We start from the raw sequence: 23,964 nt of genomic DNA on the forward strand, positions 1-23,964 counted from the left end.
GATTCAACACTCTTTCATAATAGATAGGCAGCTTAGAACTGTACTGATTTTCTATAAGTCTAGCCAGTTCAGGATGGTTTACAACATCAAACTCTAAAGAAATTCCAGACACCTTATACTTTGCTTCCGGGTCTTCTGAAAGCATAACACGATCATAACTATTGAAAGTCAGGTCGTATGACAGCCTGTCACGCAATGCTCCTTGATAGAAGGGAGGATGTGAATTTATGAGTTCAAAGTCAAGTGGAATACAAAATTTGTTTCCAAAAGCAACATTGACAGCGTTATCTTTTTTGTTGTCAGCTTTATCTCCGGCTCCTATTCTAACTTTTATCCCATTGTCTGACTGAATCCCTTGAAACACTCTGTTTTTCTTTTCATTGTCAGTCAACCAATGATCTGCATAAACTAAAAAAACATCTGCATTATTCAATGACATCACTTCCCGCCCTTCCAGTTTGACAGTAATCTTCCTCACAATTGCTCTTCCTACATTATAAGCCAAAGTCCTATTTTCATCTGAGCCAGATTCTAATTCTAATTTGAATGATAGTCTTACAGTGCCTGGTACAATAACATCGTTCTTACCCAGATTAGGAAACCTAACAGTAAGTATTTCATTCTGATCAATAGTAGAAGGATTATTTGTAACTATAACTGTTTGCCTTATTCCTTTTACCCCGAGAGGTTCTTTCAGCCTTCTGTAAGGATCAAGAACAGAACCGAACGATTGTGCCATCTTTTTTTATTTTCAAAATAAAAAATAAGTTACAAATGGCAGAAGGTGGATTTGAAGATTTATTTGAGCCAGCGGACGACATGAGCGAAGCAATCCCTTTGGTTCCCTACCATCATTCACTGCATTATGAGGTGGCACGACATGAACTTCTGGAAGGTAAAGTTAGAGATTTCTACAAAAGTTTAGGAGAAGAACCTGATGTTTTAGATCCAAACCAGTTCAAAATGGAAGCAAATCATTTATATACAACTAACGATAAAGGAGAAAAAGTCCAACTTACATATAAATCTAATCCTGCTAAGTTTCTATCAAAAGTTTCACTAAAACAAAAACTTACTGCTAATCGACTTAGGCAATTAGATATTGTGCCTAGCACACGGTCATCATCTTCCCATGTTGTTTCCTTACTTCAACAAGCAGAACTAGGACTACCAACTGCTACTCAAATAGAATCTGTTCCATTGCAAGATCTTAATAAACTTGCAGATGAGGCTGATCAACTTATACAAGAGATAGAGACTTCTTTTTCTGAGGAAACTTCACTGAAGACTCCACATGAACTATTACCTATGAGAGAAATAGAAGCCCTTAATCAATCACTACAAACCATCAGAGGTGAAATAGCAAATAATCTGTCAAAACTAGGTCAGCTGGATGAAGATATAAACAAAGAGAAACAAAAACTTGCTGATGCTGATGATTTGAACCTAGAACAAGAAGTAAAAAACAGAATTTCTAAGCGTTTAAAAGATTTGCAGGAGGAGAAAGCCATAAGGTTAGAAGTTCTAAGTAACAATAGAGAACAACTGAGAACACAGGTCAGCAGAATAAAAAATACAATTCAAAGAATCCTTTACGAAGACACAACTCTTGCTGAAAGAATTAGAACGCTTTTCAGAGAGCAGGGAATCACAATAGCTAGTATACTAACTGCGTTAGGATTTGCAATAAGCACATTAGTGTTAACACTCACAGGTGGCACTGTCACACCTCCACCTCCACCTTCATCTCCATCTGATCCGGGATGGGTAAAGAAACAACTCAAACACATTGCAGAACTATTAAAGAAACTAGCAGCAAAAGCTTTGGATGCACTTCCAGGAATCATTGGTTCAATTGTTAGCTGGCTGTTATCTTTTGCAGGTAAAGTTGTTGGTTTCATGGCTGAACATCTCTGGACTCTAATAGTTTTAATTGCAGGTGTTCTGCTAACGAGAATAAAGCAAAAGTAAGCCTACACCCACTCCACCAATTACTAGAGCAGTCTTCTGCGATTCATGATCATCACTAATACTAACAGCTTGATCATCACTAGTGACAGAATGATCTTCACCTGCAGCGTGATCTTCACTTGTCACGCTTTGTTTCTGTTCATTGTGATATGGCTGTAGCATCGTTCTGATTTCTGAATTCAGTTCTTCACCCTTTCCAAGCGGCTGGGTGTCACTAGCAATAATGATTTCATTGTTATAATTTGTTATTGTTCCAATCTGCAGCTGGAGATCAGAAGGTAACATGTAAAGGCAGTTACCAACAGCAAAGTCAACTTTTGATTTTGCATAACGGAGAGAGTCTTGATACCTTTTGATGCTGGAAGGCAGATCAACTGCAGAGTTTATGACATCTTCTAAATTTGATAACAACTGTTTCTGTGCATCAAACCCTGTGCTTGTTCTCATTATGTTTGATCGTGTCTGTGCCTGCGAGCCTAGCAAGCACCACGTATATGTTCGGATAGATTCATTGATCCTTTCAACACCTGATCCAGTGAAACCTTTGCCGGTGTCTAATATAAAAGTAGTCCATGCATTGTGGTGCTGTTGTTCTATTGATCCTAACTGTACCTGCACATTTGAAGAAAAAGATGTATGACCTGGCCAGTAATCAAAATTATACCTCCTGTGGACACCCCATAAATATAGTGTTCCCATGCCATGGTTTTTGTCTTGCTTTTGCCTAAAGTCGGTCTTAAAATCTATATTGAATTCATTGCAGAGACGCTCATACACTTTCATGTTTATCCTATTGTTGAATGGGTTCCAGCTCTTTTCATGCGGCATTGGTGCCTGAAGTTCAGACAAGATTCTCCTGCACTGATAGTAAACGTGAAATGTGTACACACACTTTGTCAGTAAGTTTGAATTATTCATGTGGTCTGCATAGGACACTCCACATCCTGTGGTTGCACAGAATATTGCAAAGTTTAACTGATTCTGATAGAACTGAATTGGGTGAGAGTTCCACATCTTTGGAACACTATCATTTTTGATTGGGGGATTTAGGTAAGAATGGAATGGGTCAGGCACTTTAACGCGAATGGATTCTGTTTCTGTTACAGCAAAGTCCAACTCATGGAAAGAAATAGTCTTTGGATTGTAATATGGTCCAGTTTTGTATTTAACGTCTTTGTTGAATTTATACTGACTCATTTTTGTTGTTGAATAAAAAATGTTTATCACACTAACAAATGTGAAGACTGGTGTGCCAGTTAAACTTGCAACCCCTATCAACAATCAAAATGGAGGAATGAAAGTTGCACTGCATGAAATTATGTACAAGGTTACTTGGTATAATATCAGTAAAAAAAAGAATAACAACTGGGTAAGAATTAATGGTAAAACACATTCTGTAGAAGATGGTTACTATGACTTCTGCACTTTAGAGAAAGAATTGTTTGCTCCAGTAGGTATTACAGCGAGTTTAAATCATGCAAGTCTCATTGCTACTCTTACTATGCCCAAAACTAGAGAAGTAAACATTGAGTTTCCAACCAAACTCCTTGATATGCTTGGAATTACAAAAATATACAAGGGAACACGTCCCATTGACATGGATGTTAACAGTGTACTGTTTGTTCACATGAGAGAGCTTAACACATCCTATAATCTGTTTAATGATCAGCGTTCTGATCTGCTTAGAATTCTTCCACCGAGTGATGCCTCTTTTTGTAAAATGCACGTGCCAACATTTAAGACACTTCAGTTCAAGGACTTGGAGGAAGGGTGTCATGAATTCCTACACATTGATCTGAAAAATCAAAGTGGACAACCAGTTGATTGTTTGTTTAACATTACATTGGAAATAGTTCCATAAAATATTGAGTATTAAAATGTCGAGTGGACCTACAATAGTTTATCCTGTTGCATGTTCAACTATAGAGTTGAAAGATTTAGCAGACGCTATCGACTTTGAGAGCAATGCTGAAGTTGGTGCAGTGTATGCATTCGAGTTTACAGACACTGGTCATTACAAGAGAAAGGAAATCGACGATGAAAAGAAACCAAGATTCCTCAAACTAGGTCAAATCCGTGATGTTAATGTACCTGATCCAATTGTCGATGACATATACTACATGTGGAAACATCAGAATAAAAAATGGGTACTTAGTCCTGTTATAAAAAAGATTGACTGGGAAATGAGTTTGAATTTGTGAGTCCATACACTCTTGTTGGAAAAGACGACACATTCCGTAAGTCAATCAATGCTAAACCACTAATTGTTAGCCTTGTTCCTGCGTTTAACAGCAGGGGAGAAGTTGCAGTTAAACCTTTCCATAAGAACAACTATCTCATTCACAGAAAACAAAGTGTTGCAAAGGACGCTGACACCATTGTCGATTTTATACCCAAGCTTCCAATAGGGCAGAATGCAACTATGATATTTGATATAGTTGTCAGGAAAAGGGAAGAAACCACAAACACTGTTCTAATGAGAGGAATAAATCTCAACTGGAGACCATTAAATGTTGAAGAAGTCAGAGTATTTATTGCTGTTCAAAAGGATTCTAACACAATAAAAAAACAGACGTCAAACCAAAATGTTGTTGTTAACGCAGATATAAATAATTTAACAGAAATAAGAAGTATTAATCTTACTTATCTTGATTTGATTGCTTTCTACTATACAGATAAGGTGTTAAGCAATGAACAGCTTCAAAGCTTAGCAGAAACACTGGCCAGTGAGAATTAAGATAAATATTTTATATTTTGCATTAAAAAGATGACTAGCAGTGTGAAGCTTTATCCTAATATTGATGAAAGTGCAGCAGAAAGTCAACAATTCAGACTGGCACACATTAGTAATATACAAAAACAACTAGAAGATGAATTAGAAAAATATTCTCGCGCTAGACGTAAGTACTCAACAACTTACAACAGCCTTTCTAATGCCAGCACTGGTTCTACTATCCTTGCATCAGCTGCAGGTGTAACGGGAACAATTCTGTTAGCTACCGGAGTAGGGACTCCAGTTTCTCTAATCCTAGGTGGTGTCGCAGCAGCAGTTGGTGGTTTATCATTTATAGCATCAGCTATAATGAAAAAAATTGTGAAAAAGCTTGAAAAACACGAATCCATTTCCACTCTTGCATCATCAAAATTGTCTAGCCTAAAACTGTCTATCAGTAAAGCACTTGAAGATTCAAAAGTTTCTGACGAAGAATTCAAACAGATACAAACAGACTTTGATGACTACAAAAGTAAGAAAGCAAGTATTCAAACAAAAACACGAGCTGAATATAACAAGCCAATCGATATAGAAGATCTGAAAAAGCAGTTTTTAAAAAAGGGGATTCAAATAGGACGGGAAGAAAAAGTAAAAATAGAATCACTTGTAAAGAGTTAACTATTCGTTTAGACAGTCACATTGCATGTATCAGATATAATTCTAACAGTGAAAGAACATATGAAGTAAAGTTTGTAAATGAGAGAGCGTATTGAGCTTAAGAATGTTGTATAAGAGAAAGGGGGAATGTACGTTCTGGGTTACTGATTCCGACAGACCCGGCATTGGTTCAAAACAACCTTACTTTACTGTATTTTTTTTTGTATGGATTTATGCAGTATTTTTCTGATTTTGTCGCATGTTTCATTTTAGTAAAAGTTTAGTCCAGAAGCCTATTTTTGGTTAATATTTAGGGTCTGTCGGAATCGGTGAGCCAGAACGTACATTCCCCCTTTCTCTCCTATTGATCATGTTTAAAATCGTGGATAAGCCATAAATTGTTCATAAGATAGCTAAAATTCTTCAGCTTCTGGGGGGCTTCCCCCCCCCCCCCCACCGGGGCATTCCCATGTACCCCACAAGGGGTCTACCCCCTGGACCCCAGGTTGTAACACCCCTCCCCCCTCCCCCCCTCTGGCTTAACTGCTCCGCCCCTGATGGTGAGTTTGCATGGGGATGCATGTGAGTGCACACTTTAAACAACTTGCTTTGTTTAATTTAACCCTTGTAGCTTCTCAGAAATTCAGTTGATGATAAAATAAAAGTAGTTCAAGTACATCCATACACACACACACACACGCACGCACACACACACATGCACACACGTACACAGAGAAAGAAAACCAAAGAAAGACGCCTTCTTGCAACACAGAGTCAGTTTTGCATGGACAAAAATGTAATCATCCTACTTCCTTGTTCAAATCAAACCGAAGATAAGAGCGTAAATCTTATCAGTATAAAGACAAAACACATACTGCAATGTTTCAACAGTATTCTATGGAACACGAAGAGGGTCAAATGCTCGAGCAAGTACTCGCGCATTTACTCGAGCACTTTCGAAACTGCTCGAGTAAATGCGCGAGTACTTCTGAAAATGCTCGCGCACTTTCGAAACTGCTCGAGGAAATGCGCGAGCACTTTTGAAAATGCTCGAGCAGTTTCAAACTGCTCGCGCACTTTCAGAACTGCTCAAGCACTTTCAAAGTACTCGCGCATTTAAATGCGCGAGTACTTTCTCGCGTATTTCCGAGAAGTAACGAGCGGGTAAAGCAAAAACTTGTCGCGGAACAGTCATCTTTTTGGCATATTTTCTAAATATTTTACATGATTTACCGTGCACATGAGCCGAGGCGAGCCAAAGCCAAAAAAGTTAACAATTTGAATTTAAAAGTACACTGATACTTACCGATCGACCATCCCAGTAGGTCTGTCCGCCAATTCCCTGATGCGATCGTTAATAATCCCAGCGACCGCCCTTCCCGCCTCCATGACGACTACAGATGCGTCGTTTCAGTAAATTTTCCGGGTCAAGTTTTCAATAAACCCAACCAATGACTTCGGTACAACTCGGGAATCTCCGATTCAAAAGTACTCGCGCATTTACTCGAGCAGTTTCGAAAGTGCTCGAGTAAATGCGCGAGTACTTGCTCGAGCATTTGACCCGCTTCGTGTTCCATAGTATTCAAGCGCCTTTGTTTGTTCAGACTGGATTTGAAATTTCGTTTGGCTATGGGAGTCTAGATGCTGTTTCTGTTGTTCATCGCGCTCTCTCTCTCAAGTTGTTCTTCCTTCTTCGGAATACTGAAATAATCAAAACTCTTCATTTTCGTTTGATGTGGTTAAAATAGACAAAGAAGGACTAGGTGTAGAGGGAGCTATACTAGTTTGCCTAATCAGTGCTACTACCATGCTTGCCACCTGGAGTAATAATGCCTTAGATCTCTATCTCTGACTCTCTCTCTCTTTGTGTGTGTGTGTGTGTGTGTGTGTGTGTGTGTGTGTGTGTGTGTGTGTGTGTGTCTCTCTTTCTCTTCCTGTCTGTTTGTCTGTCTCGCCCCCCCCCTCCCTCCCCCTCTCTATCTTTTTCTGCATTACTGCATGGCCGGGTAGCGGTAATCAGTAGGCCTACTCGGATATATATACAGCAGCCTATACAAGTGAATCCATGTGTTCCTGCACAGCTACTGAAGGAAAATCGACAACAAATTACTCTGTCTCTCTTTCTCTTTCTCTCTCTCTCTCTCTCTCTCTCTCTCTCTCTTGAAAACGCAAAGCATACACACTACTCTCACTCTGTGTACAAAACAAAACTTACCGGCGGAGTGGCGAATTTTCGCACCGAATTATACACAACATTGATCGACCTTCTAAACAACATTGTCGATGTTGAAAGCCGGTCTACTGTCCCAATCAGTCAAACGCACAGTAAAGGTACAAACGGGAAGGCACTTTGACACCGTTCGACACCTCCTGTCCCCACAAAACACATGTCAAAATGACCACATAACTCGAGCTTGCAGGCGACACACCGAAAGCGGATGTCGGTTCTTGTCCAATCAAACAAGTCCATCTAAACAGGGAATTTCCAGTTGATGGCAGACGTCTAAAAATAGGGAGCAGGCTTCCCCTGTGCCAATGCCTTTTCTCAGGAAGATGTCTGACTGATTTTCAAGAACTCAGGATGAACTCGAGGGGGCAAAATGTACGGCCAGTTGCTGTTTCCATAATGAGTCTGACGACTTCAAGTTGCTTGGTTGATTGTTAACTTTTCTTTTGTTTGCCCGAACAAATCAGTGCAGTAGTCTGTGAAGCCCTTAAATCAATCAGAGACATGAATCAATCAATAAATTCTTATATATTTTTCAACTTTTTGTTTTATTGATTGATTGCATAAGCTATTGATGGAATCAGGCAGTGATCGAGTGATTTTGAGTCAGTCAAGGAATTCGCCAGTAAAAGAATGATAATAATAATGGACATTTATTAATCGCCGTTTCTCACAAGAGCTCACGGCGATTTACATATTAATTTCTGCCGTGTGAGATGGAATTTTTTACACAATATATCACGCATTCACATCGGCCAGCAAACCTCAAGCCTATTAGGGCGAGCATTCACCTTTCACGGCCTTGATTGCAGAATGATTGCAGTAACAATTGAGGGATCAACATGGATGTTTGTTTCTTTCTTCATCGCTCCCGCAACCCCCTTACCTCCCCCTTCTGACAATCCTCAATATGTATATGCAGCCATCACCGCCTCACACAAATGTAAAGCAAGACTCAAAACTCAAGTCTCAAAACGAGATGTTATTGTCCTTATAATAACAAGGAAAATTGACTTGCATGGTCAGGCGGTTTAAAACAATAAAGTCTGTTTACGGTATCCCGACAGACCCTATTTTTTTGCGCGACCCTAGAATTTTTGGGGGCATTTTGGAAAAGAAAAAAAAAATAAAGAAAAAAAAAGTCTTTGTTTTTTGGCAACATAACTTAAAAATGCTTTTTTTTTGGGAAAAAAATAAAAATGATATTCCGACCTACCGACCCTATTTTTTGTTGTCTATGTTACCGTAAACAGACTTTTTTGTGTGTGTGTGGCCTAAGCAGCAAGTGAGCAGGGGGAAATAAAAAACAAAAAAAAACTTGCCACACACCTCCAAAGCAGCAACCAAACAAAAAACCCAAAACACAACTCTAGCTTAAAAACACTAAAAAAGCAACAAAAAAATGAATAGCACAAAAACAAGTAAAATAAAAAATTATAATAAAACAGGACATACAAGTAGATGAATAAGTGATCAAAAAGCAAATGAAACAGAACTCAGATGATCAGAGGTTAAAATTGAGAATAAAGAAGGTCAGTCCAATGATTTCTTTCACCCACCAACCCCATTTCATATCACTTCCTGCGAAGAGACAGAGAGAGGGAGAAAAAAAGAAAAAGGAAATATAGAAAGGAAGGGGGTCTAAAAAGGTTTAAGGAAAAACTTAAGAGTTTTTGTTTCTTTAATTTAGTATCTTACGAATTGTTAAAAAAAAGAAGGAAAAGGAGAAAAGAAAAGAAAAATACAAACGAAAAGTATAATATTACCAAAGACAAAAAAGAAAGTCTCAAAGACTTGTATGCATCAGGTTTCATTCGGTAAAAGTAATTAAAACAGCATCACTGCCATCAGCTATGAGAGAGATCGAGAGAGCATTTTCAGTCTCAACTGTGCTTGTCTCCCCTTGCGGAAGTCACCGGCATCACGTGACGTTCATCCGGGCGACGACCTGTTGGTAAGGCTAAAGACGACAAACTGGGAGTTCACTAGTACATTCTTGTCGTCGCACATAATCAGGGGTTGTCCCTGGTAAATTTCGGTGAGTTTGTTGTTTCATTGAGATGATGTGCAAGTCGGCTCGGAAGGCTGTATGTCCATTTAGTGCGAAAGAATGTTTCAGGACCACATTTTTCAGTGAGGCTGTGTCTTGCGCAGAAAGCATGAGATTTTGTTATCCATGCTTTCCAGCTCATCATACCAAAATAGAAACCTGTCATTGTTTAGTTTTTAGGTCAAAAGTGACGGGTTGATAAGATTTCTAAATAGTATTGTTTGTTGTTAATGAAATCAGTTCTTCCTTGTTTTTTTGCCCCATGCCTTTTGTGTCAATCGACTCAATGGCACCATCGTGACCATGCGCCTCAATCATGATTGCTTATCCGGCTTAGAGACCTCCGTAATTATTAATGATTATTTTCAGTCAGTAACAGGAGGCATCTTCTTTTTGTTTAACAAAACGCAAATCCGTGTTGGTGTAAGAATGCCAGTTCATGGGAGGAGTTAGAGAGAAAGAGATTGCTGAAACTACTGCGGTGAAATAAAGGTACAGCTTTCACTCAGTGAAATGAACTTTCCTTGTGAAGCAATGCCAAATATGGTACCCCAAATGCTATTACTAATAGTAATAAGTCAGCTCTAGCACACTGAAGTGCAGGAAATGGAACCTATCACCCTTCTGTTACTTTTGTTTTGTAGATCTTTCTGTTTCCTTATGAACAGCTTTCAGTTTACGTAATAGTAGTTAGTACACAAGAGTTTGCCTGATAGATACATGCATGGTGTACCGTGAAGACATGCATGCAGTCACAGCATGGGTATAACAGTTCAACTTGATGTTTGCGAGCAAAGTTAACTCTGAACTATGTGTGCTTCACAAATCTTAGCTGTGATAATGGCAACATTTGGCCAGAGTCTGTGACTGTGTGTGTGTAAGTGTTAAGGTCTCTTGGCAATGAAAGGTCTGTTCTTTAACCTTCTTTTGTCTGCCTGTGGAAGTGAACCTTATTGCCAAAGTTTCTTGTGAAATAAAAAAAATGTGCATGCCGTAATTTATGACTCATACACAGGGACATTATGATTATGATTGATTTCTATGAGTGTTGTAAGCGAGGCTGGGCAAATAGAGACTTCCCGTTGAAAATGGTTCTGTGCTGGACAAAGGTAATAAAAACATCAAACCGCCATTTTTCTGCTCTAGTTACAAATCACAATCACATTTCCCAAAGTTGTCAGTGTAACACTAACATTATTTACATTATTATGCTCACACACAATGACACATGCAATCCTGGACAGAGGTTTAAATATGAGTTTTGCGTGGGTCAAAGTCAAAGAAAGGAAAGCAAATGTTCAGACCAATGCCTTCTAGTTCTACGTTGCATCTAGGAATTTAAACAAAATATGCATTGTTCGCAAGTCAAACTTATTTTTATTTGCATCACTTAATGGAATTGAAAAGTCATACTATAAGTATAATAATGATAGATAACTAATGTAGATCACTAAATGGTAATGATGTTGTTAAACTAATTACTAAACCAGCGTTATCATATCAGCGATGTTGCCACAAATTCATACCTATAGGACAAATGTCCTGAGCTCTTCGGCATCAATAGGACGTTTGACTGCTTTCAGACATTTTAATAGGACATTATAATTTTGTGCAAAACACAAAATCATGTGCACACAGACATCAGTACATGCACCAACATTGTGTGCGTAATATTGTTTTATTACTTTTGTTTCAAACAGGACACACACAAAAAAGAAACAAACAATCTAAAAAGCAACCAAAAACTTCAGCACTCTTGCTTTAATTAGCACACAATCTGCATGATTTCCTGACGGGGCTTTTTCTTGACGGGTTCAACAAAACAGTTTGCCTATATATGGTCTCTTTGCTGTCAACTTCTAACCAACTAGTACTAAACAGCATTTGTGTGAATTTCCTGCTGTACCGACACCATCTACAAGTGACGAAACTTTACTTTCCGTGATTGTGGAGGTTTCAGCGGCGACGCTGTTATTGGCACTGTAATTTTCCAGAATGATGCTAACCGTGTTTTCCCCTGTTCTTGGCCCTAATTTAGCACACGATGCCGTTGAAACGCCAAACCGTGCAAACGTGTTCAGCTTTTGCTGTTCTTTGGCAGGCTTTAGTTTTTTTCGGTGGCATAATTCAGTGCGCTTCATCTACAACCGAAAGCAACTTAAAGCAGACGCGAGCCTTGGTCAGTTGGAGTTGTCTCCCGTACTCCTAACTTTAGTGTGTTGTAGACGGGTGTCTGTATCTGTGATAATACGTTGAAAAAACCACTTCTGGCATTTGGTCAACGGAAGGGAGGAGCGCGTAAATAAGCCCTAGACTGGGTGGAGATGAGATTTAAAGATCTCCACAGGTCCTGCCAAAACTTGATCGTCCTGTAGATGGTTCCAGTCTAACCAGTCCAGTCGTACCGGGTGTACGGAAACAGTTCGGAAAACGCAAGATCTGCCCTGCACAATTTCAGTGCACCTGTACGCGCAAACGCTCGGTCACTTTTTGATTTCTATCATGAAACTGAAAGGAATATTATCAAATAATGCGCTGTACGAAGGAAAGGAGTCCTTATGGGACAATGACCGCGCTCAGTTCAAAACGATAGGACATCTGACTACCATGCGGCTATGTGAATCGGACATTTGAGCCTTTTAATCGGTCGATGTCCAATGACATCCCTGTCATATTCGGACCAGCAGTTATCTGAAATGATTTTTTCATACAATTTTTTACTTTGTTGCTGCCATGCAAGATTCAAACTAAAGTAGTAGTAAATTCTTTAGGCTAGTTAGTACAATAGTAGTGATGAAAACAGAAGGTTTAGTTCTTTGGAACACTATGGCTACATGAAAGCAAGGGGTGAAATTCAAAAGTATGTTACATTCGTGAATTTTTGACTCACATGTGAAGCAAAAGTGAGTATGTACTCACCCGAGTCGTCCGTCCGTCCGTCCGGAAAACTTTAACGTTGGATATTTCTTGGACACTATTCAGTCTATCAGTACCAAATTTGGCAAGATGGTGTATGATGACAAGGCCCCAAAAAACATACATAGCATCTTGACCTTGCTTCAAGGTCAAGGTCGCAGGGGCCATAAATGTTGTCTAAAAAACAGCTATTTTTCACATTTTCTCTGAAGTTTTTGAGATTGAATACCTCACCTATATATGATATATAGGGCAAAGTAAGCCCCATCTTTTGATACCAGTTTGGTTTACCTTGCTTCAAGGTCAAGGTCACAGGAGCTCTTCAAAGTTGGATTGTATACATATTTTGAAGTGACCTTGACCCTGAACTATGGAAGATAACTGTTTCAAACTTAAAAATTATGTGGGGCACATGTTATGCTTTCATCATGAGACACATTTGGTCACATATGATCAAGGTCAAGGTCACTTTGACCCTTATGAAATGTGACCAAAATAAGGTAGTGAACCACTAAAAGTGACCATATCTCATGGTAGAAAGAGCCAAAAAGCACCATTGTACTTCCTATGTCTTGAATTAACAGCTTTGTGTTGCATGACCTTGGATGACCTTGACCTTGGGTCAAGGTCATGTATTTTGGTAGGAAAAATGTGTAAAGCAGTTCTTAGTGTATGTCATTGCTAGCTTTAGTTATTTGACCTTGACCCTGAATGTCAAGGTCATGTAAAGGTCAAGGTCAAGCATGTGAGTCGTATGGGCTTTGCCATTCTTGTTCTACATGACATGTGACACGGTATGGACATACATGATACAGGTGAACATTTAGCCGACTCAGCGAACTGGTCTTTAGGAGTAGTAGTGTTTTTTATTGTGCACTTCTGTCACCTGCTTGTAACTAGTGTAATTTTGTAAGTGACTGACTCCTAGTTCTATACTGATAGTGATAAAAATGTATGTGCCAAGTCGCTTGTTTGGTATATGACCTTTGATAATGATTCCATGAAACTGAAAAGTCTTATTGTCAAGACTCCTTTAGAAGGGTTAACTTTAAGAATGAGGTTGTCAATGTCATATTTTGTGTGTTGCAGATCATGTCTGACTCGAAGGAAGAGAAGGGGGGGGAGGAGGAGAAGGTATATGGCGGGTGTGAGGGCCCCGATGCCATGTACGTCAAGCTGATCTCTTCCGACGGACATGAATTCATCGTCAAGCGCGACCACGCTCTGACCTCCGGCACGATCAAGGCTATGCTTAGCGGACCTGGTGTGTGCTCGTTACAATTACAATTTGGTTTGACTGTTTTTGCATGTTCGTCCTGCAGGGCTGGCGTTTGGCATACATGTTCGTCCTGCAGGTCTGGCGTTTGGCATACATGTTGGTCCTGCAGGGCTGGCGTTTGGCATACATGTTCGTCCTGCTGGGCTGGCGTTTGGCATACATGTTTGTCCTGCAGGGCTGGCGTTTGGCATACATGTTCGTCCTGCAGGGCTGGCGTTTGGCATACATGTATGAAAGATTATGAAGTCTGAATGCCTTTGTAATTTCTTTGAACATATTTCACCCTAACTGCCAAACCAGGCATGGGAATTCTCCTCGGATACGAGGATTTCCGAGAAAAGCGACACATTTCTGAGCAAAAGAAAATTTGAGAATAAAAAAAAAAAATCGAGAAACCCTAATCGAAAAAGACGATCCTTCTTACATGACCAATTTTCTCTGCCCGCGTGAGTCACTTTTGCAAACAAAGAGTAAGTGAGTTCAAATAATATTAATTCAGTTGAAGGATTAAAATGATCGTTGGTTACTAGCAATACAAAACACATTAAATTTGGTCGGTTTTTTTGCTGTGTAAAATTCATGAAACATATTCCCAGAATGCGCCAGACTGCACAGGTTTTCAACCAAATTTCAGAATAATTCCGGGGGACCCCCCTAGTTTTCCGCGATGTTTCTTTCAATCAATTCCCATGTCTGCAAACACAGAATTGGAATAGAGGTTTTCCAGCAATAACTCTTGTCGTGATTTACAAGCGTTGGGGAAGAGTTGGTCCCCGCTACCAAAAACCTTGTACAAACTGGAACAGGAAACACATGGTCAGCCGTGCAGTTAAAACAATGATCACAGCCAAACACTGACTGATGTGAATGTTATGCAGTATCAGCGCGATATGACCCCATTTCTTAGAGAAAAATACACATCGCAGTTAACTGTTTGTTGTCGCAATGTTGGACCGCTTGCCTCAAGTGTTAGCCGATAATGTGTTTTGTTTGAGGTCACATAAGTTTGGCTTGATGTCGAGGTAACGGCAGAGTGTGAAACTGACACGCATGCTAAACGATCGCTGCAGGCCGTTAAATCTTCTTCTTCTTGTCGATCACACTAGTTATTTTGTCAGCCTCCCGCAGTGGGGCACTGCGGTTATGAAATTAAAGGCCCCTCCTGTTTTTGGAACGCAGGAGCTTTCTAGTTTGCTGTTAGGTAGATTTTTGGTTCCTCTTTCCTGTCATGCTCTCTTTTTCTTCATGAATTCTTTTCCTTTTTCTGCCTTCTTGCTCATTCACCTGTATTTTTTCCAAAAATCTCTTCTCTTGCCGCTTGTCTCGCGATTCATGTATAGTTTAATCTGTTAGTGTTCTGATGTAAGTCCAGCAGTAGATAGGTTAAGCCTATTTTAACATACTGGAAACTGGTAATCTTCCAGTAGGTATTAATTTAGTTTTACTAAAGCCTGCTGGGACACAAGTAATGGGTTAGTGCATTTGTAAACAGGAATCGCTTGACAAGTGGCCCCCTTCATCCCCCCCTTCCTCGTCCTGATATGGCTCTGCGTAGTCGGCTGGACGTTAAGCAACAAATAAACAAACAAAAATTTTGTCAGCCCGGACAGGGAGACGAATGATGCCGTCTTCTCCAGGTCTTCCTTTCCTCCGTACGGCTTGCAGTGGAGGGAGACTGCAGTTGGCCACACGGGTTTCCTCAGACTCTCCAAGATGGTGCATCGCGGATGGATGTGTTCAGTGGTCTGATTCTCTAGTCCACAGCTGCACGCAAGGGAGGGGACCAGCTTCATCTTTTGGGAGTGCGGAGTCGCATCAGCACGGTTTGTTCATGTCGCGTGAGGAGATGGTAATCATCCTTCCGTGTCTGGGGCCTTGATGAGGGTTTTCTTCTCCATGAAGCTGACAGGGTTGTCTGTTTGGTCTACCTGTGCTCCGAGTTTGGCGATCTTGTCTTGTCTGCCCTCTCATTTCCGGGGATCCTGCAGTGGGCAGGTAACCACTGCAGTACCGCTCGCCTTTGTTATTCGACGTTGTGGAGTTTCTCCATGAGGTGTGGAAGTTTTCCCCCGGCGAGGGCCTCCAGAACTGAGAGTGCATCTGTGAGGAAGACCGCCTGAAGACATTCGCTAGAGGAGTCCTGAATAATGGATGCAGCCTGCACGAGGGCTTGGATTTCTGCACTGTAGTTGGAGCAGCGCTTTCCAGTGGGAATGTTAGTGGTAGTGGTGTGCCCCTCAGGAAAGGATGCATACACGCCCACTCCTCCGTTGGCCACGGCGTCAGTTGCAGACCCATCAGTGTAGACGTGGATCCAGGATTCACAGTGGTACTGATCTGCAATCATGGCCAGGGTGAGACTGCGTCTGGCATGGTCGCTCTGGCAATCTTTGGGGGCAATCTGTGGGACGGTCATCTTGATTTGGAGTTTTGTTTGACCGTCTTTCCATGGTTGGAGTGTGTCGGAGGTGATCAAGGGCAGTGCTGTGGATGGTATCTGATTTGTGTACCCTCTGGAAAGTCTTTTGCTGCGCTTCAGCCGGTTCTTTGTGAGACCTTCCAGCTTGTGGTGCTTGGGGTGGTTGGGTAGGCTTTGTACTTCTCAGCCTGCACCATGATCTTGGCATCTCTTCTGTCGTTGAGGGGCTGCAGCCCAACAGTCTCCTCCATAGGTCTTGACGGGTGTGGACCTCATGGCTCCAGTGATGACTCTAAGAGCCTGGTTTTTCACCTTATCCGGGCCTTGTAGGGGAGACTTCGCTGCTGTCGACCATGCTGGGGATCCATACTCAATGTGGGGTCGGACTGCTCCTTCGTATACCCGCTTAAGTATGTTTTCGTTGGTACCCCAAGTGGTTCCTGCCAACTTGTGCATGATAGCTATCTTCCGTCTCGCTTTGCCTTCAGCTTTCTGTATGCGGGGTCTCCATGTTTGCTTCTTGTCATAAGTGACGCCGAGGTATGTAACTTCCTCTTCTGTTTTCAGGGATGTTCCATCTTGCTTGATGGTGCCTGCTCTCTGTTTTGGAGACAGGGTGAAGAGTGTGGTGGAGGACTTTTCTCTGTTGATGGTAACATTCCAGTCCTCTGCCCATGCAACCAGGTTGTCGATCGCTAGTTGCATTCTGCATGTGGCCGTGGTGGCATGTTCTTCTGTACACCATTAAATGAAACGTTGTTACGATGTGCATATTTTTTAAAGGAAAAGGCATATCGATATGATACAGCATAACGTCCACAGCGGAGTCAGTTATTTGCTGCGATCACGGTGTTAGCTGGTCGTTTCCTGTTTGTATGAGGTTTTGTTACTGTTAGCGGGGCGCAACTCTTCAACAACGCTTGCAAATCCTGACTATACAGTAGTTATTTCCGAAAATCGTCTATTGTTGCCTAGGAAGTACAGCAAAGGAATGTATATTTTGGGGTTGTGTAAAAACTCAAATCAGCGCAGAACTTACTAATTCTAATCCAATGTGATGACCTGCGGCTGCCTTCAATCCACCCCCACCCCTGGCATCTACATCCCGTCAACCCATTTGTTGGACAAGAAGTTAGATTGTTCAAGGGAAGGTTCATGATTTATGGAGGAAACCGGAAAAAAACTTGTGTGTTAGAGAAGTTCAAAATAATGGGCAGTATCTCCATAAAGAATGATTTTGCATGTTTTGCAGTTTAAATATAATTTATTGTACCCCAATAGCATTCTGATTACATCGCTCAACGGCTATTGCCAATTATCTCTGTGACCGGACGCAAAAGTCCTACGCGAATCTATCAAAACAAGTTATCTCCCATATGTTGTTTGCGAGCCGTGTTCGTGAGACAAAAATAATTGCAGATTGGCCGACTTCGACAGTGATCTCCGTTCTGTTCTTCACAGTTATGATAAAGACATCGTTCTAAGGTCAAAACAAGTCAAAATTTTGGGACTGCTGCCGGAAGGAGACCGTAGTATATGGTTGCATCACTACAGAAAAAATCGTCTGCTTCAGCGAGCGCCGAAACCAAACAGTTGATTATCACGTGACACTTTTGCCATATTTAGAGTTGTTTGCACAGTAAATACAGCCGCGAAAAAATAGCTCTCGAAACTGTCTTACAAATCAATTCCTTTGTAATTTAAAAATTACACAACACCATGAAAAATCATTAGCGACGATCGCGAATCTGCTTATATCAATAATACATTACAAAAAGCTCTAAATATGTAAAAAAAAAAATTGGTTTACATCCTTTCAGGGAGAGAATGAGCCGAACTCATTTTGACCTGAGGTCAGGATGACCCCAATAAGGCATAGCCGGTATTTTATACATTTTGTCAAAAAGAAAAACAATGGCAAAACCATATTCGTCAGGAGCGTCCAAAAGAGTGGATTTAAACTTTACATCATATATATATATATCATAGTTGCTTGTCAGGTTACAACAAGATTTTCGTACAACAAGATGACATTAACTGTATCTGAATTCGCCAAATAGCAAAAGTGAGTCGGTGACAATAACAACCCGCACCGCCCCTGCATTGAAGTACAGTTAAAGGGAGACAATCATATTAAGATGCCTGCATGCGTTCAACATGAGAGCATGGTGTACAGAAAAAAAGTTGGCAATGTATAATGACATTTAAATGCATTTTAAAGGGTTTTGTTTAGACCAAAAGAAAAATATGTCCGTTTCCGGTAACCCGACTGACCCTATTTTTAAGCGCCGACCCTAAAGTTGTTTTTTTCGCTTTTCGCAGACAAAAAAAAATAAAAAAGAAGGAAGTCAAGTATACTTTATTTAGTTTCAATATATCTAGGTCAAAAACATGTGCTAAATAATTGTAAGTAAACTAAGGAAGCGTTTAAAAAAAAAAAAAAAAAAAAAAAAAGTAAAAAGACATTAACAAAACGTAAGAAAAAGGTTAAAAAAAAATGACCGACCCTATTTTTTTCGGCGATGTTACCGGAAACGGACATATTTTTCTTTTTGGCCTTATTGTTTTGTCTTTTTTTGTTTTCAGGACAATTCTCAGAGAATGAAACCAATGAGATCAACTTCAGAGAGATCCCGTGAGTACAACTTCCTTGTCTTTGAAGAAATGGGCTGTATGAAGGGACCAAAATACCATGGTTCTAAGTTTCCTGGACTTCCTTCTTTGCAGTCTTATCCCAAATTACATGTGACATGATGTGTTTTTGTGTGTATTGTTTTTAAACCTAGCTTAATTCTGATAATGAAACAAGTGAATGCACTGATCGTAGTGAATATGTGTGTGTGCCATGATAGTGTCTACGGAACTACTAGTGTATCGAGCGTGGGCATCCAAGAGTGCCGTTAATATTGCTGATGTTTCACCGCAGCCTCAACCATTGCTTTCGTCTGCCGCACATTTGTAAAGTGTTCATCTAAACAATATGGTAATAGATGAATTCCAAAAATAACTCTAGGGTTTGTATGGGTTGTGAAAGAGTGAATGCCCTTGCTTTTTACTCGGACAAACATTGGAGGGGCCAATCAATAGCGAGGGGTGTGTCGGAAACATGTCGACAGGAGCACGTGGGAAGTTATTTGTCAGAGGAAAAGCAAGGGTATTAACTCTTTCACAACCAATACAAGCCTGACAGTTTGTTTTTTTGAAAATCATCTATTGAAGACAAGTTCAGTATAATTCTGCATAACTTTGATAGTACATAAAGTTGCAGCTTGGGATGAAGTTATTGCCATCCCATTTGCAAGTGGTTGGGCACAGAAACAATAGCTGTGGGATACTGAGAAGACAGTCAAAGTACAAGTTGAGGAACTGGAAATGTTTAGGATTTAAGAATGTGTATGCAATAGTTACCAAGTGGTGCGTATTATGGATTTAAGTTGATTTTTTAAATTAATAAATTACATTTTTGTCAGATCAACTTTTGGGTGGTACTCTTATTTGGGCGGCGGTCACATGACCCCTTTAAAAAAAATCTTTGATCCGCAAAGTGTGTCAGATAGAAAAGTTGAGTGCCTAGTTTAATGGCATAACAAGGATGAAAAAAATGACACAGGGATGAATATTTTCGGTACAAAAATGGGTGCAATAATTTTCGTTGGCTCAGTTCATTTCTCTGCCCATGTCTCGTTCGTTGCACCATCTCTTTGTGTTGTGCAGGTCACATGTGCTGCAGAAAGTGTGCATGTACTTCACCTACAAAGTGCGCTACACCAACAGCTCAACAGAGATCCCAGAGTTCCCCATCAAGCCAGAAATCGCCTTGGAGCTCCTCATGGCTGCCAACTTCTTAGATTGTTAAGCGACCTCACTAACCTTCAAATTTACTTATTTTCCCCTCCCCCCCCCCACCGGTCTCTTTTTAGTTGTAGGTATGTAGGCCCTGGATGTAGCTGCGTTGTTTGCAGCGTCTGCTTGTAGGGTGTTTCTTCATCTTGATCTTCTCATTGTGTGTAGTTTTGTTCTTTTGGGATAGTTTTGACCTCAAATCTTGTTGTTTCAGCTGTCTGTTCTGAGTTGCTGGCGTAATTTATGCCCCCGGCAAAAGTTGTCAGTGTAGATTAGACTTCTGAGAAAAGTAAAGAAACTTGCATGCAAAAGGCATTCTTCTTGTTAGATACTGTAACTCTCCCTGGCTTTGAGCTGTACCCTGCTATTCTGTGGGTTAGTTTGACCAGTTCCCTGAAGTCCTGAGACGCTCTTATGTTTTGCAGTCTGTGTTGAGTGAGTAACCCCTTGAGAGATTTGAAACACAATCTGTTAGAATGATATGCAATAAATTATACTTTGAGTACGGCCATAGTCATGTTCCCCTCATCCACCCCCCCCCCCCCCCCCCTTTTATTCCTGTTGCTTCTCTTCTGTTAAAATGATTGTTGTGAAACAATTTTGTTTATTACCCAAGATTTGATTTGTCCTTGCCTTACTTATTATGTGTGTTGTGTTTTGGTTATTGTGGCCCTGTGATTGTGGAACTATTATTTTTTGATGCACATGTATGAGAACGGTTGACAGAGAATTGGATTGTTTTGTACGGTTCCGCGATAGCTTTTTTTTTTCAATAAGAATTTTTAACATCGCCATGTGGCCATCCTTGTTTTAATCTCACACTGGCACCTTTGTCCACTTCTGTAGTTGTGAGTACTTTGACAGTGCTCAACAGGATTCAATCCTGGGTTTGTTAGAACTTTATCCTCCTCCTTCACTCGGTCGTGTTTTCCACACATATCTGTATTTGTGCGGGGTTGTATCCCCTTCATGAAACAACTAGAAAGCTTGGTCACGTTTTGTACAGAAATCAGACCTTATTTGAATAAAAAAATTTTTTTTTTAAATACACAGCAAGGTTTGCACACTCACTGTTGGGTAGAAGACAGGAGCCGGCTTCACAAGAGTTGCAGCTCCGTGTTTTGTCCTGAGACAACAGCGGTTGAAACAACACATGTGATGGCATGGTTTTCTTGTCTTTTTTTTTGCCAAGTTGAGGATAAGAAAGGTTATCAGTAAATAAAATGTCATTGCTGTTTTCTAATTCTATCCGCGTCTTGCCTTTTGTCTCCAGAGAGTGAGATGGTCAGTGAGACTGAGTGTGTGTGTGTGTGTTAATAACTTTTGATGGACGAACATGTGAGAACATTTCTCTGAGCACATAAGATTTCTGTGGTCTTCACAATCCCATCATTACTATGATATCATTAACGGGGTGAAGATGAAGTAATTAAATGTTGAAGTTGAGCTCACGTTTATGCTTATGGATCTGTCCTATGACTGACTGTATTAATGTGTCATTAAAACTGAGGAATATGTATCAAACTTATTTATTGTCTTTTGACAAAAGAGGGGGTACAACCGATCTTTGATTACCCTTGATACTGTTCCCTGTTGGTGCGTGCTACCCAAGTCTGTCCACTGCGTAACCTGTAAAAATCCAGATGCAGCAAGCCACAGTGAATGATTTTTGCGTGCATTGTAGTGAACAGTGAAACTGATACCTCACTCAACAGCTCAGGCCTTTTATTGGGTCATGCATTTGAGACTTGAGTAGGATTGTTGGAAAACACACATCGGGGGTCAGTATCCAGGTTAGTCGAAGATCGATTGGAACTGCATTCAAAAGCCAACTAGTTTTATCGGTACTCGTCAGCTTCAAGAAATCAAAACACACACTGTATGACTTTCTTCACATTGCAGACAGTCTGGTCCGTCCCTTGCAGTACTGATTTTGTCATTTCATTGAGGGACCGGCACGGTTGGCCAAGTGGTAAGGCGTCCGCTCCATGATCGGGAGGTCGTGGGTTCGAACCCCGGCCGGGTCATACCTAAGACTTTAAAATTGGCAGTCTAGTGGCTGCTCCGCCTGGCGTCTGGCATTATGGGGTTAGTGCTAGGACTGGTTGGTCCGGTGTCAGAATAATGTGACTGGGTGAGACATGAAGCCTGTGCTGCGACTTCTGTCTTGTGTGTGGCGCACGTTATATGTCAAAGTAGCACCGCCCTGATATGGCCCTTCGTGGTCGGCTGGGCGTTAAGCAAACAAACAAACATTTCATTGAGTGTTAAGTTCTGTTTGCATAATCATCATAAAACACAAATCGGTTTGGATTTCTTCCTTTTTTGCCATCTTCAAACAACATTGAAATTTAGGGTGTTTAAACCCAAATATAGGTGGCACTGGTAAAAAGTTTCTTGCTTTATAGATGTCATGGGTCTTGGTACGATCGATGCCTTTCCATGTCAAAACCTTTTTTAATTAAGTATAAATTATATGTATGGGACACACAGGAGCTGTTCAGAAGCATCATCCAGTGAAAGTTATAGGAGCAACTACCATTGTAAAGTAAGATTTCCTGAGACTGTTGTGCCTCTTTTCGCACTGGTTAATACATCACATTAACATACAATACACATCACATTAACATACAATACACATCACATTAACATACAATACAATACAACCGCCCTGTAATTTTTTACGACAAAACATTCAATCTGTGTCTGATTACATGAACACTGAAAAAATAAACACTTGATGTGGAATTACATCAAAACAGTTGAAATAGTGGGAAAAAAAAGAGCTGTGCAGAAGATCCCAGGTTATACACATTTCCCATTGTTGTCATGGGTCAGTCCTGCTACACTTAAGGGTTCCAGTAGGAGGCAAAAGAAACGCACACATCAGTCGCACCCACTGTTGTAAGTGATTTTTTCATTGCATTCAATCTTCTGTAATATATGGACCAGATAAGGTGCATCAAAACGGATTCGCGGAGGATATTTTACTGGTTGTATGATTAGTGCATAACAACTCGCTTCACTCCTACACAGTATTACACAATTTATGAAGAAGTAAAAAAAGGCAACAATTAAATACTGTGCACTAAACAATAAAATGATATCCTCCATGAATCATGTGTATATTTTTTTAAGTACCTTATCTGGTTAACATTTTACAGCAGTGTGAAAACGACAAAAAAATCATGTGCAGCAGTTGGCGCGATGGTGGTGCGTTTCTTTTGCATCCTACGTACTGTACACTGAATTTACAGATCTGTTTCAATTTGAGTTACTGTTTGTGTATTGTGTGTGTTGAGAAAGGGGACCTCAGGTGTAAGCAAGTTCCTGTACAATGGGGTACACGCTATACCTGGCATTCATGTACAATGGGGTACACGCTATACCTGGCATTCGTGTACAATGGGGTACACGCTATACCTGGCATTCATGTACAATGGGGTACACGCTATACCTGGCATTCATGTACAATGGGGTACACGCTATACCTGGCATTCATGTACAATGGAGTACACGCTATACCTGGCATTGCCCCCTGCGGGTTAGGGGGAGTCACATATATTGGTTGGGACGAAAAAGAATTTATCCGATGCTCCCCAGCATGTCGTAAGAGGCGACTAACGGATTCTGTTTCTCCTTTTACCCTTGTAAAGTGTTTCTTGTATCTGAATATAGTCAATGTTTGTAAAGATTTTAGTCAAGCAGTATGTAAGAAATGTTAAGTCCTCTGTACTGGAAACTTGCATTCTCCCAGTAAGGTAATATATTGTACTACGTTGCAAGCCCCTGGAGCAATTTTTTGATTAGTGCTTTTGTGAACAAGAAACAATTAACAAGTGGCTTTATCCCATCTCCCCCGTTTCCCCGTCGCGATATAACCTTCGTG

General features: G+C 40.6%; 3 protein-coding genes across 3 annotated transcripts in view; 2 read left to right on the forward strand and 1 right to left on the reverse strand.

Moving 5' to 3' along the window:
• LOC138966057 (glyoxalase domain-containing protein 5-like) overlaps positions 1 to 7,767 on the reverse strand; it is a 37,465-nt gene extending 29,698 nt beyond the window's left edge. Inside the window, exon 1 of the mRNA XM_070338148.1 lies at positions 7,557 to 7,767. Within this exon, the coding sequence (XP_070194249.1) occupies positions 7,557 to 7,619 (63 nt within the window). The 5' untranslated portion in view covers positions 7,620 to 7,767. The remainder of the gene's footprint in view (positions 1 to 7,556) is intronic.
• LOC138966065 (O(6)-methylguanine-induced apoptosis 2-like) overlaps positions 1 to 23,964 on the forward strand; it is a 342,886-nt gene that overhangs the window by 186,369 nt on the left and 132,553 nt on the right. The gene's annotated exons all lie outside the window — the stretch shown is intronic.
• LOC138966058 (elongin-C) lies at positions 9,452 to 21,321 on the forward strand. The gene is made up of 4 exons (XM_070338151.1): positions 9,452 to 9,606; positions 13,624 to 13,798; positions 18,819 to 18,867; positions 19,947 to 21,321. The coding sequence occupies exons 2-4, from the start codon at positions 13,627 to 13,629 to the stop codon at positions 20,086 to 20,088; spliced, it is 363 nt and encodes a 120-aa protein (XP_070194252.1). The 5' UTR covers positions 9,452 to 9,606; positions 13,624 to 13,626; the 3' UTR covers positions 20,089 to 21,321.

The sequence above is a fragment of the Littorina saxatilis genome, linkage group LG5, assembly GCF_037325665.1.
Source record: "Littorina saxatilis isolate snail1 linkage group LG5, US_GU_Lsax_2.0, whole genome shotgun sequence".
In the NCBI taxonomy this organism is placed as follows: domain Eukaryota; kingdom Metazoa; phylum Mollusca; class Gastropoda; order Littorinimorpha; family Littorinidae; genus Littorina; species Littorina saxatilis.

What these genes read in the sequence shown, in the direction of transcription:
- LOC138966058 (XM_070338151.1), top strand. Translation starts at nt 13,627, where the DNA reads ATGTCTGACTCGAAGGAAGAGAAGGGGGGGGAGGAGGAGAAGGTATAT. An exon ending in GGCTATGCTTAGCGGACCTG is followed by an intron (nt 13,799 to 18,818) that starts GTGTGTGCTCGT and finishes TTTTGTTTTCAG; the next exon opens with GACAATTCTCAGAGAATGAA. An exon ending in ATCAACTTCAGAGAGATCCC is followed by an intron (nt 18,868 to 19,946) that starts GTGAGTACAACT and finishes TGTGTTGTGCAG; the next exon opens with GTCACATGTGCTGCAGAAAG.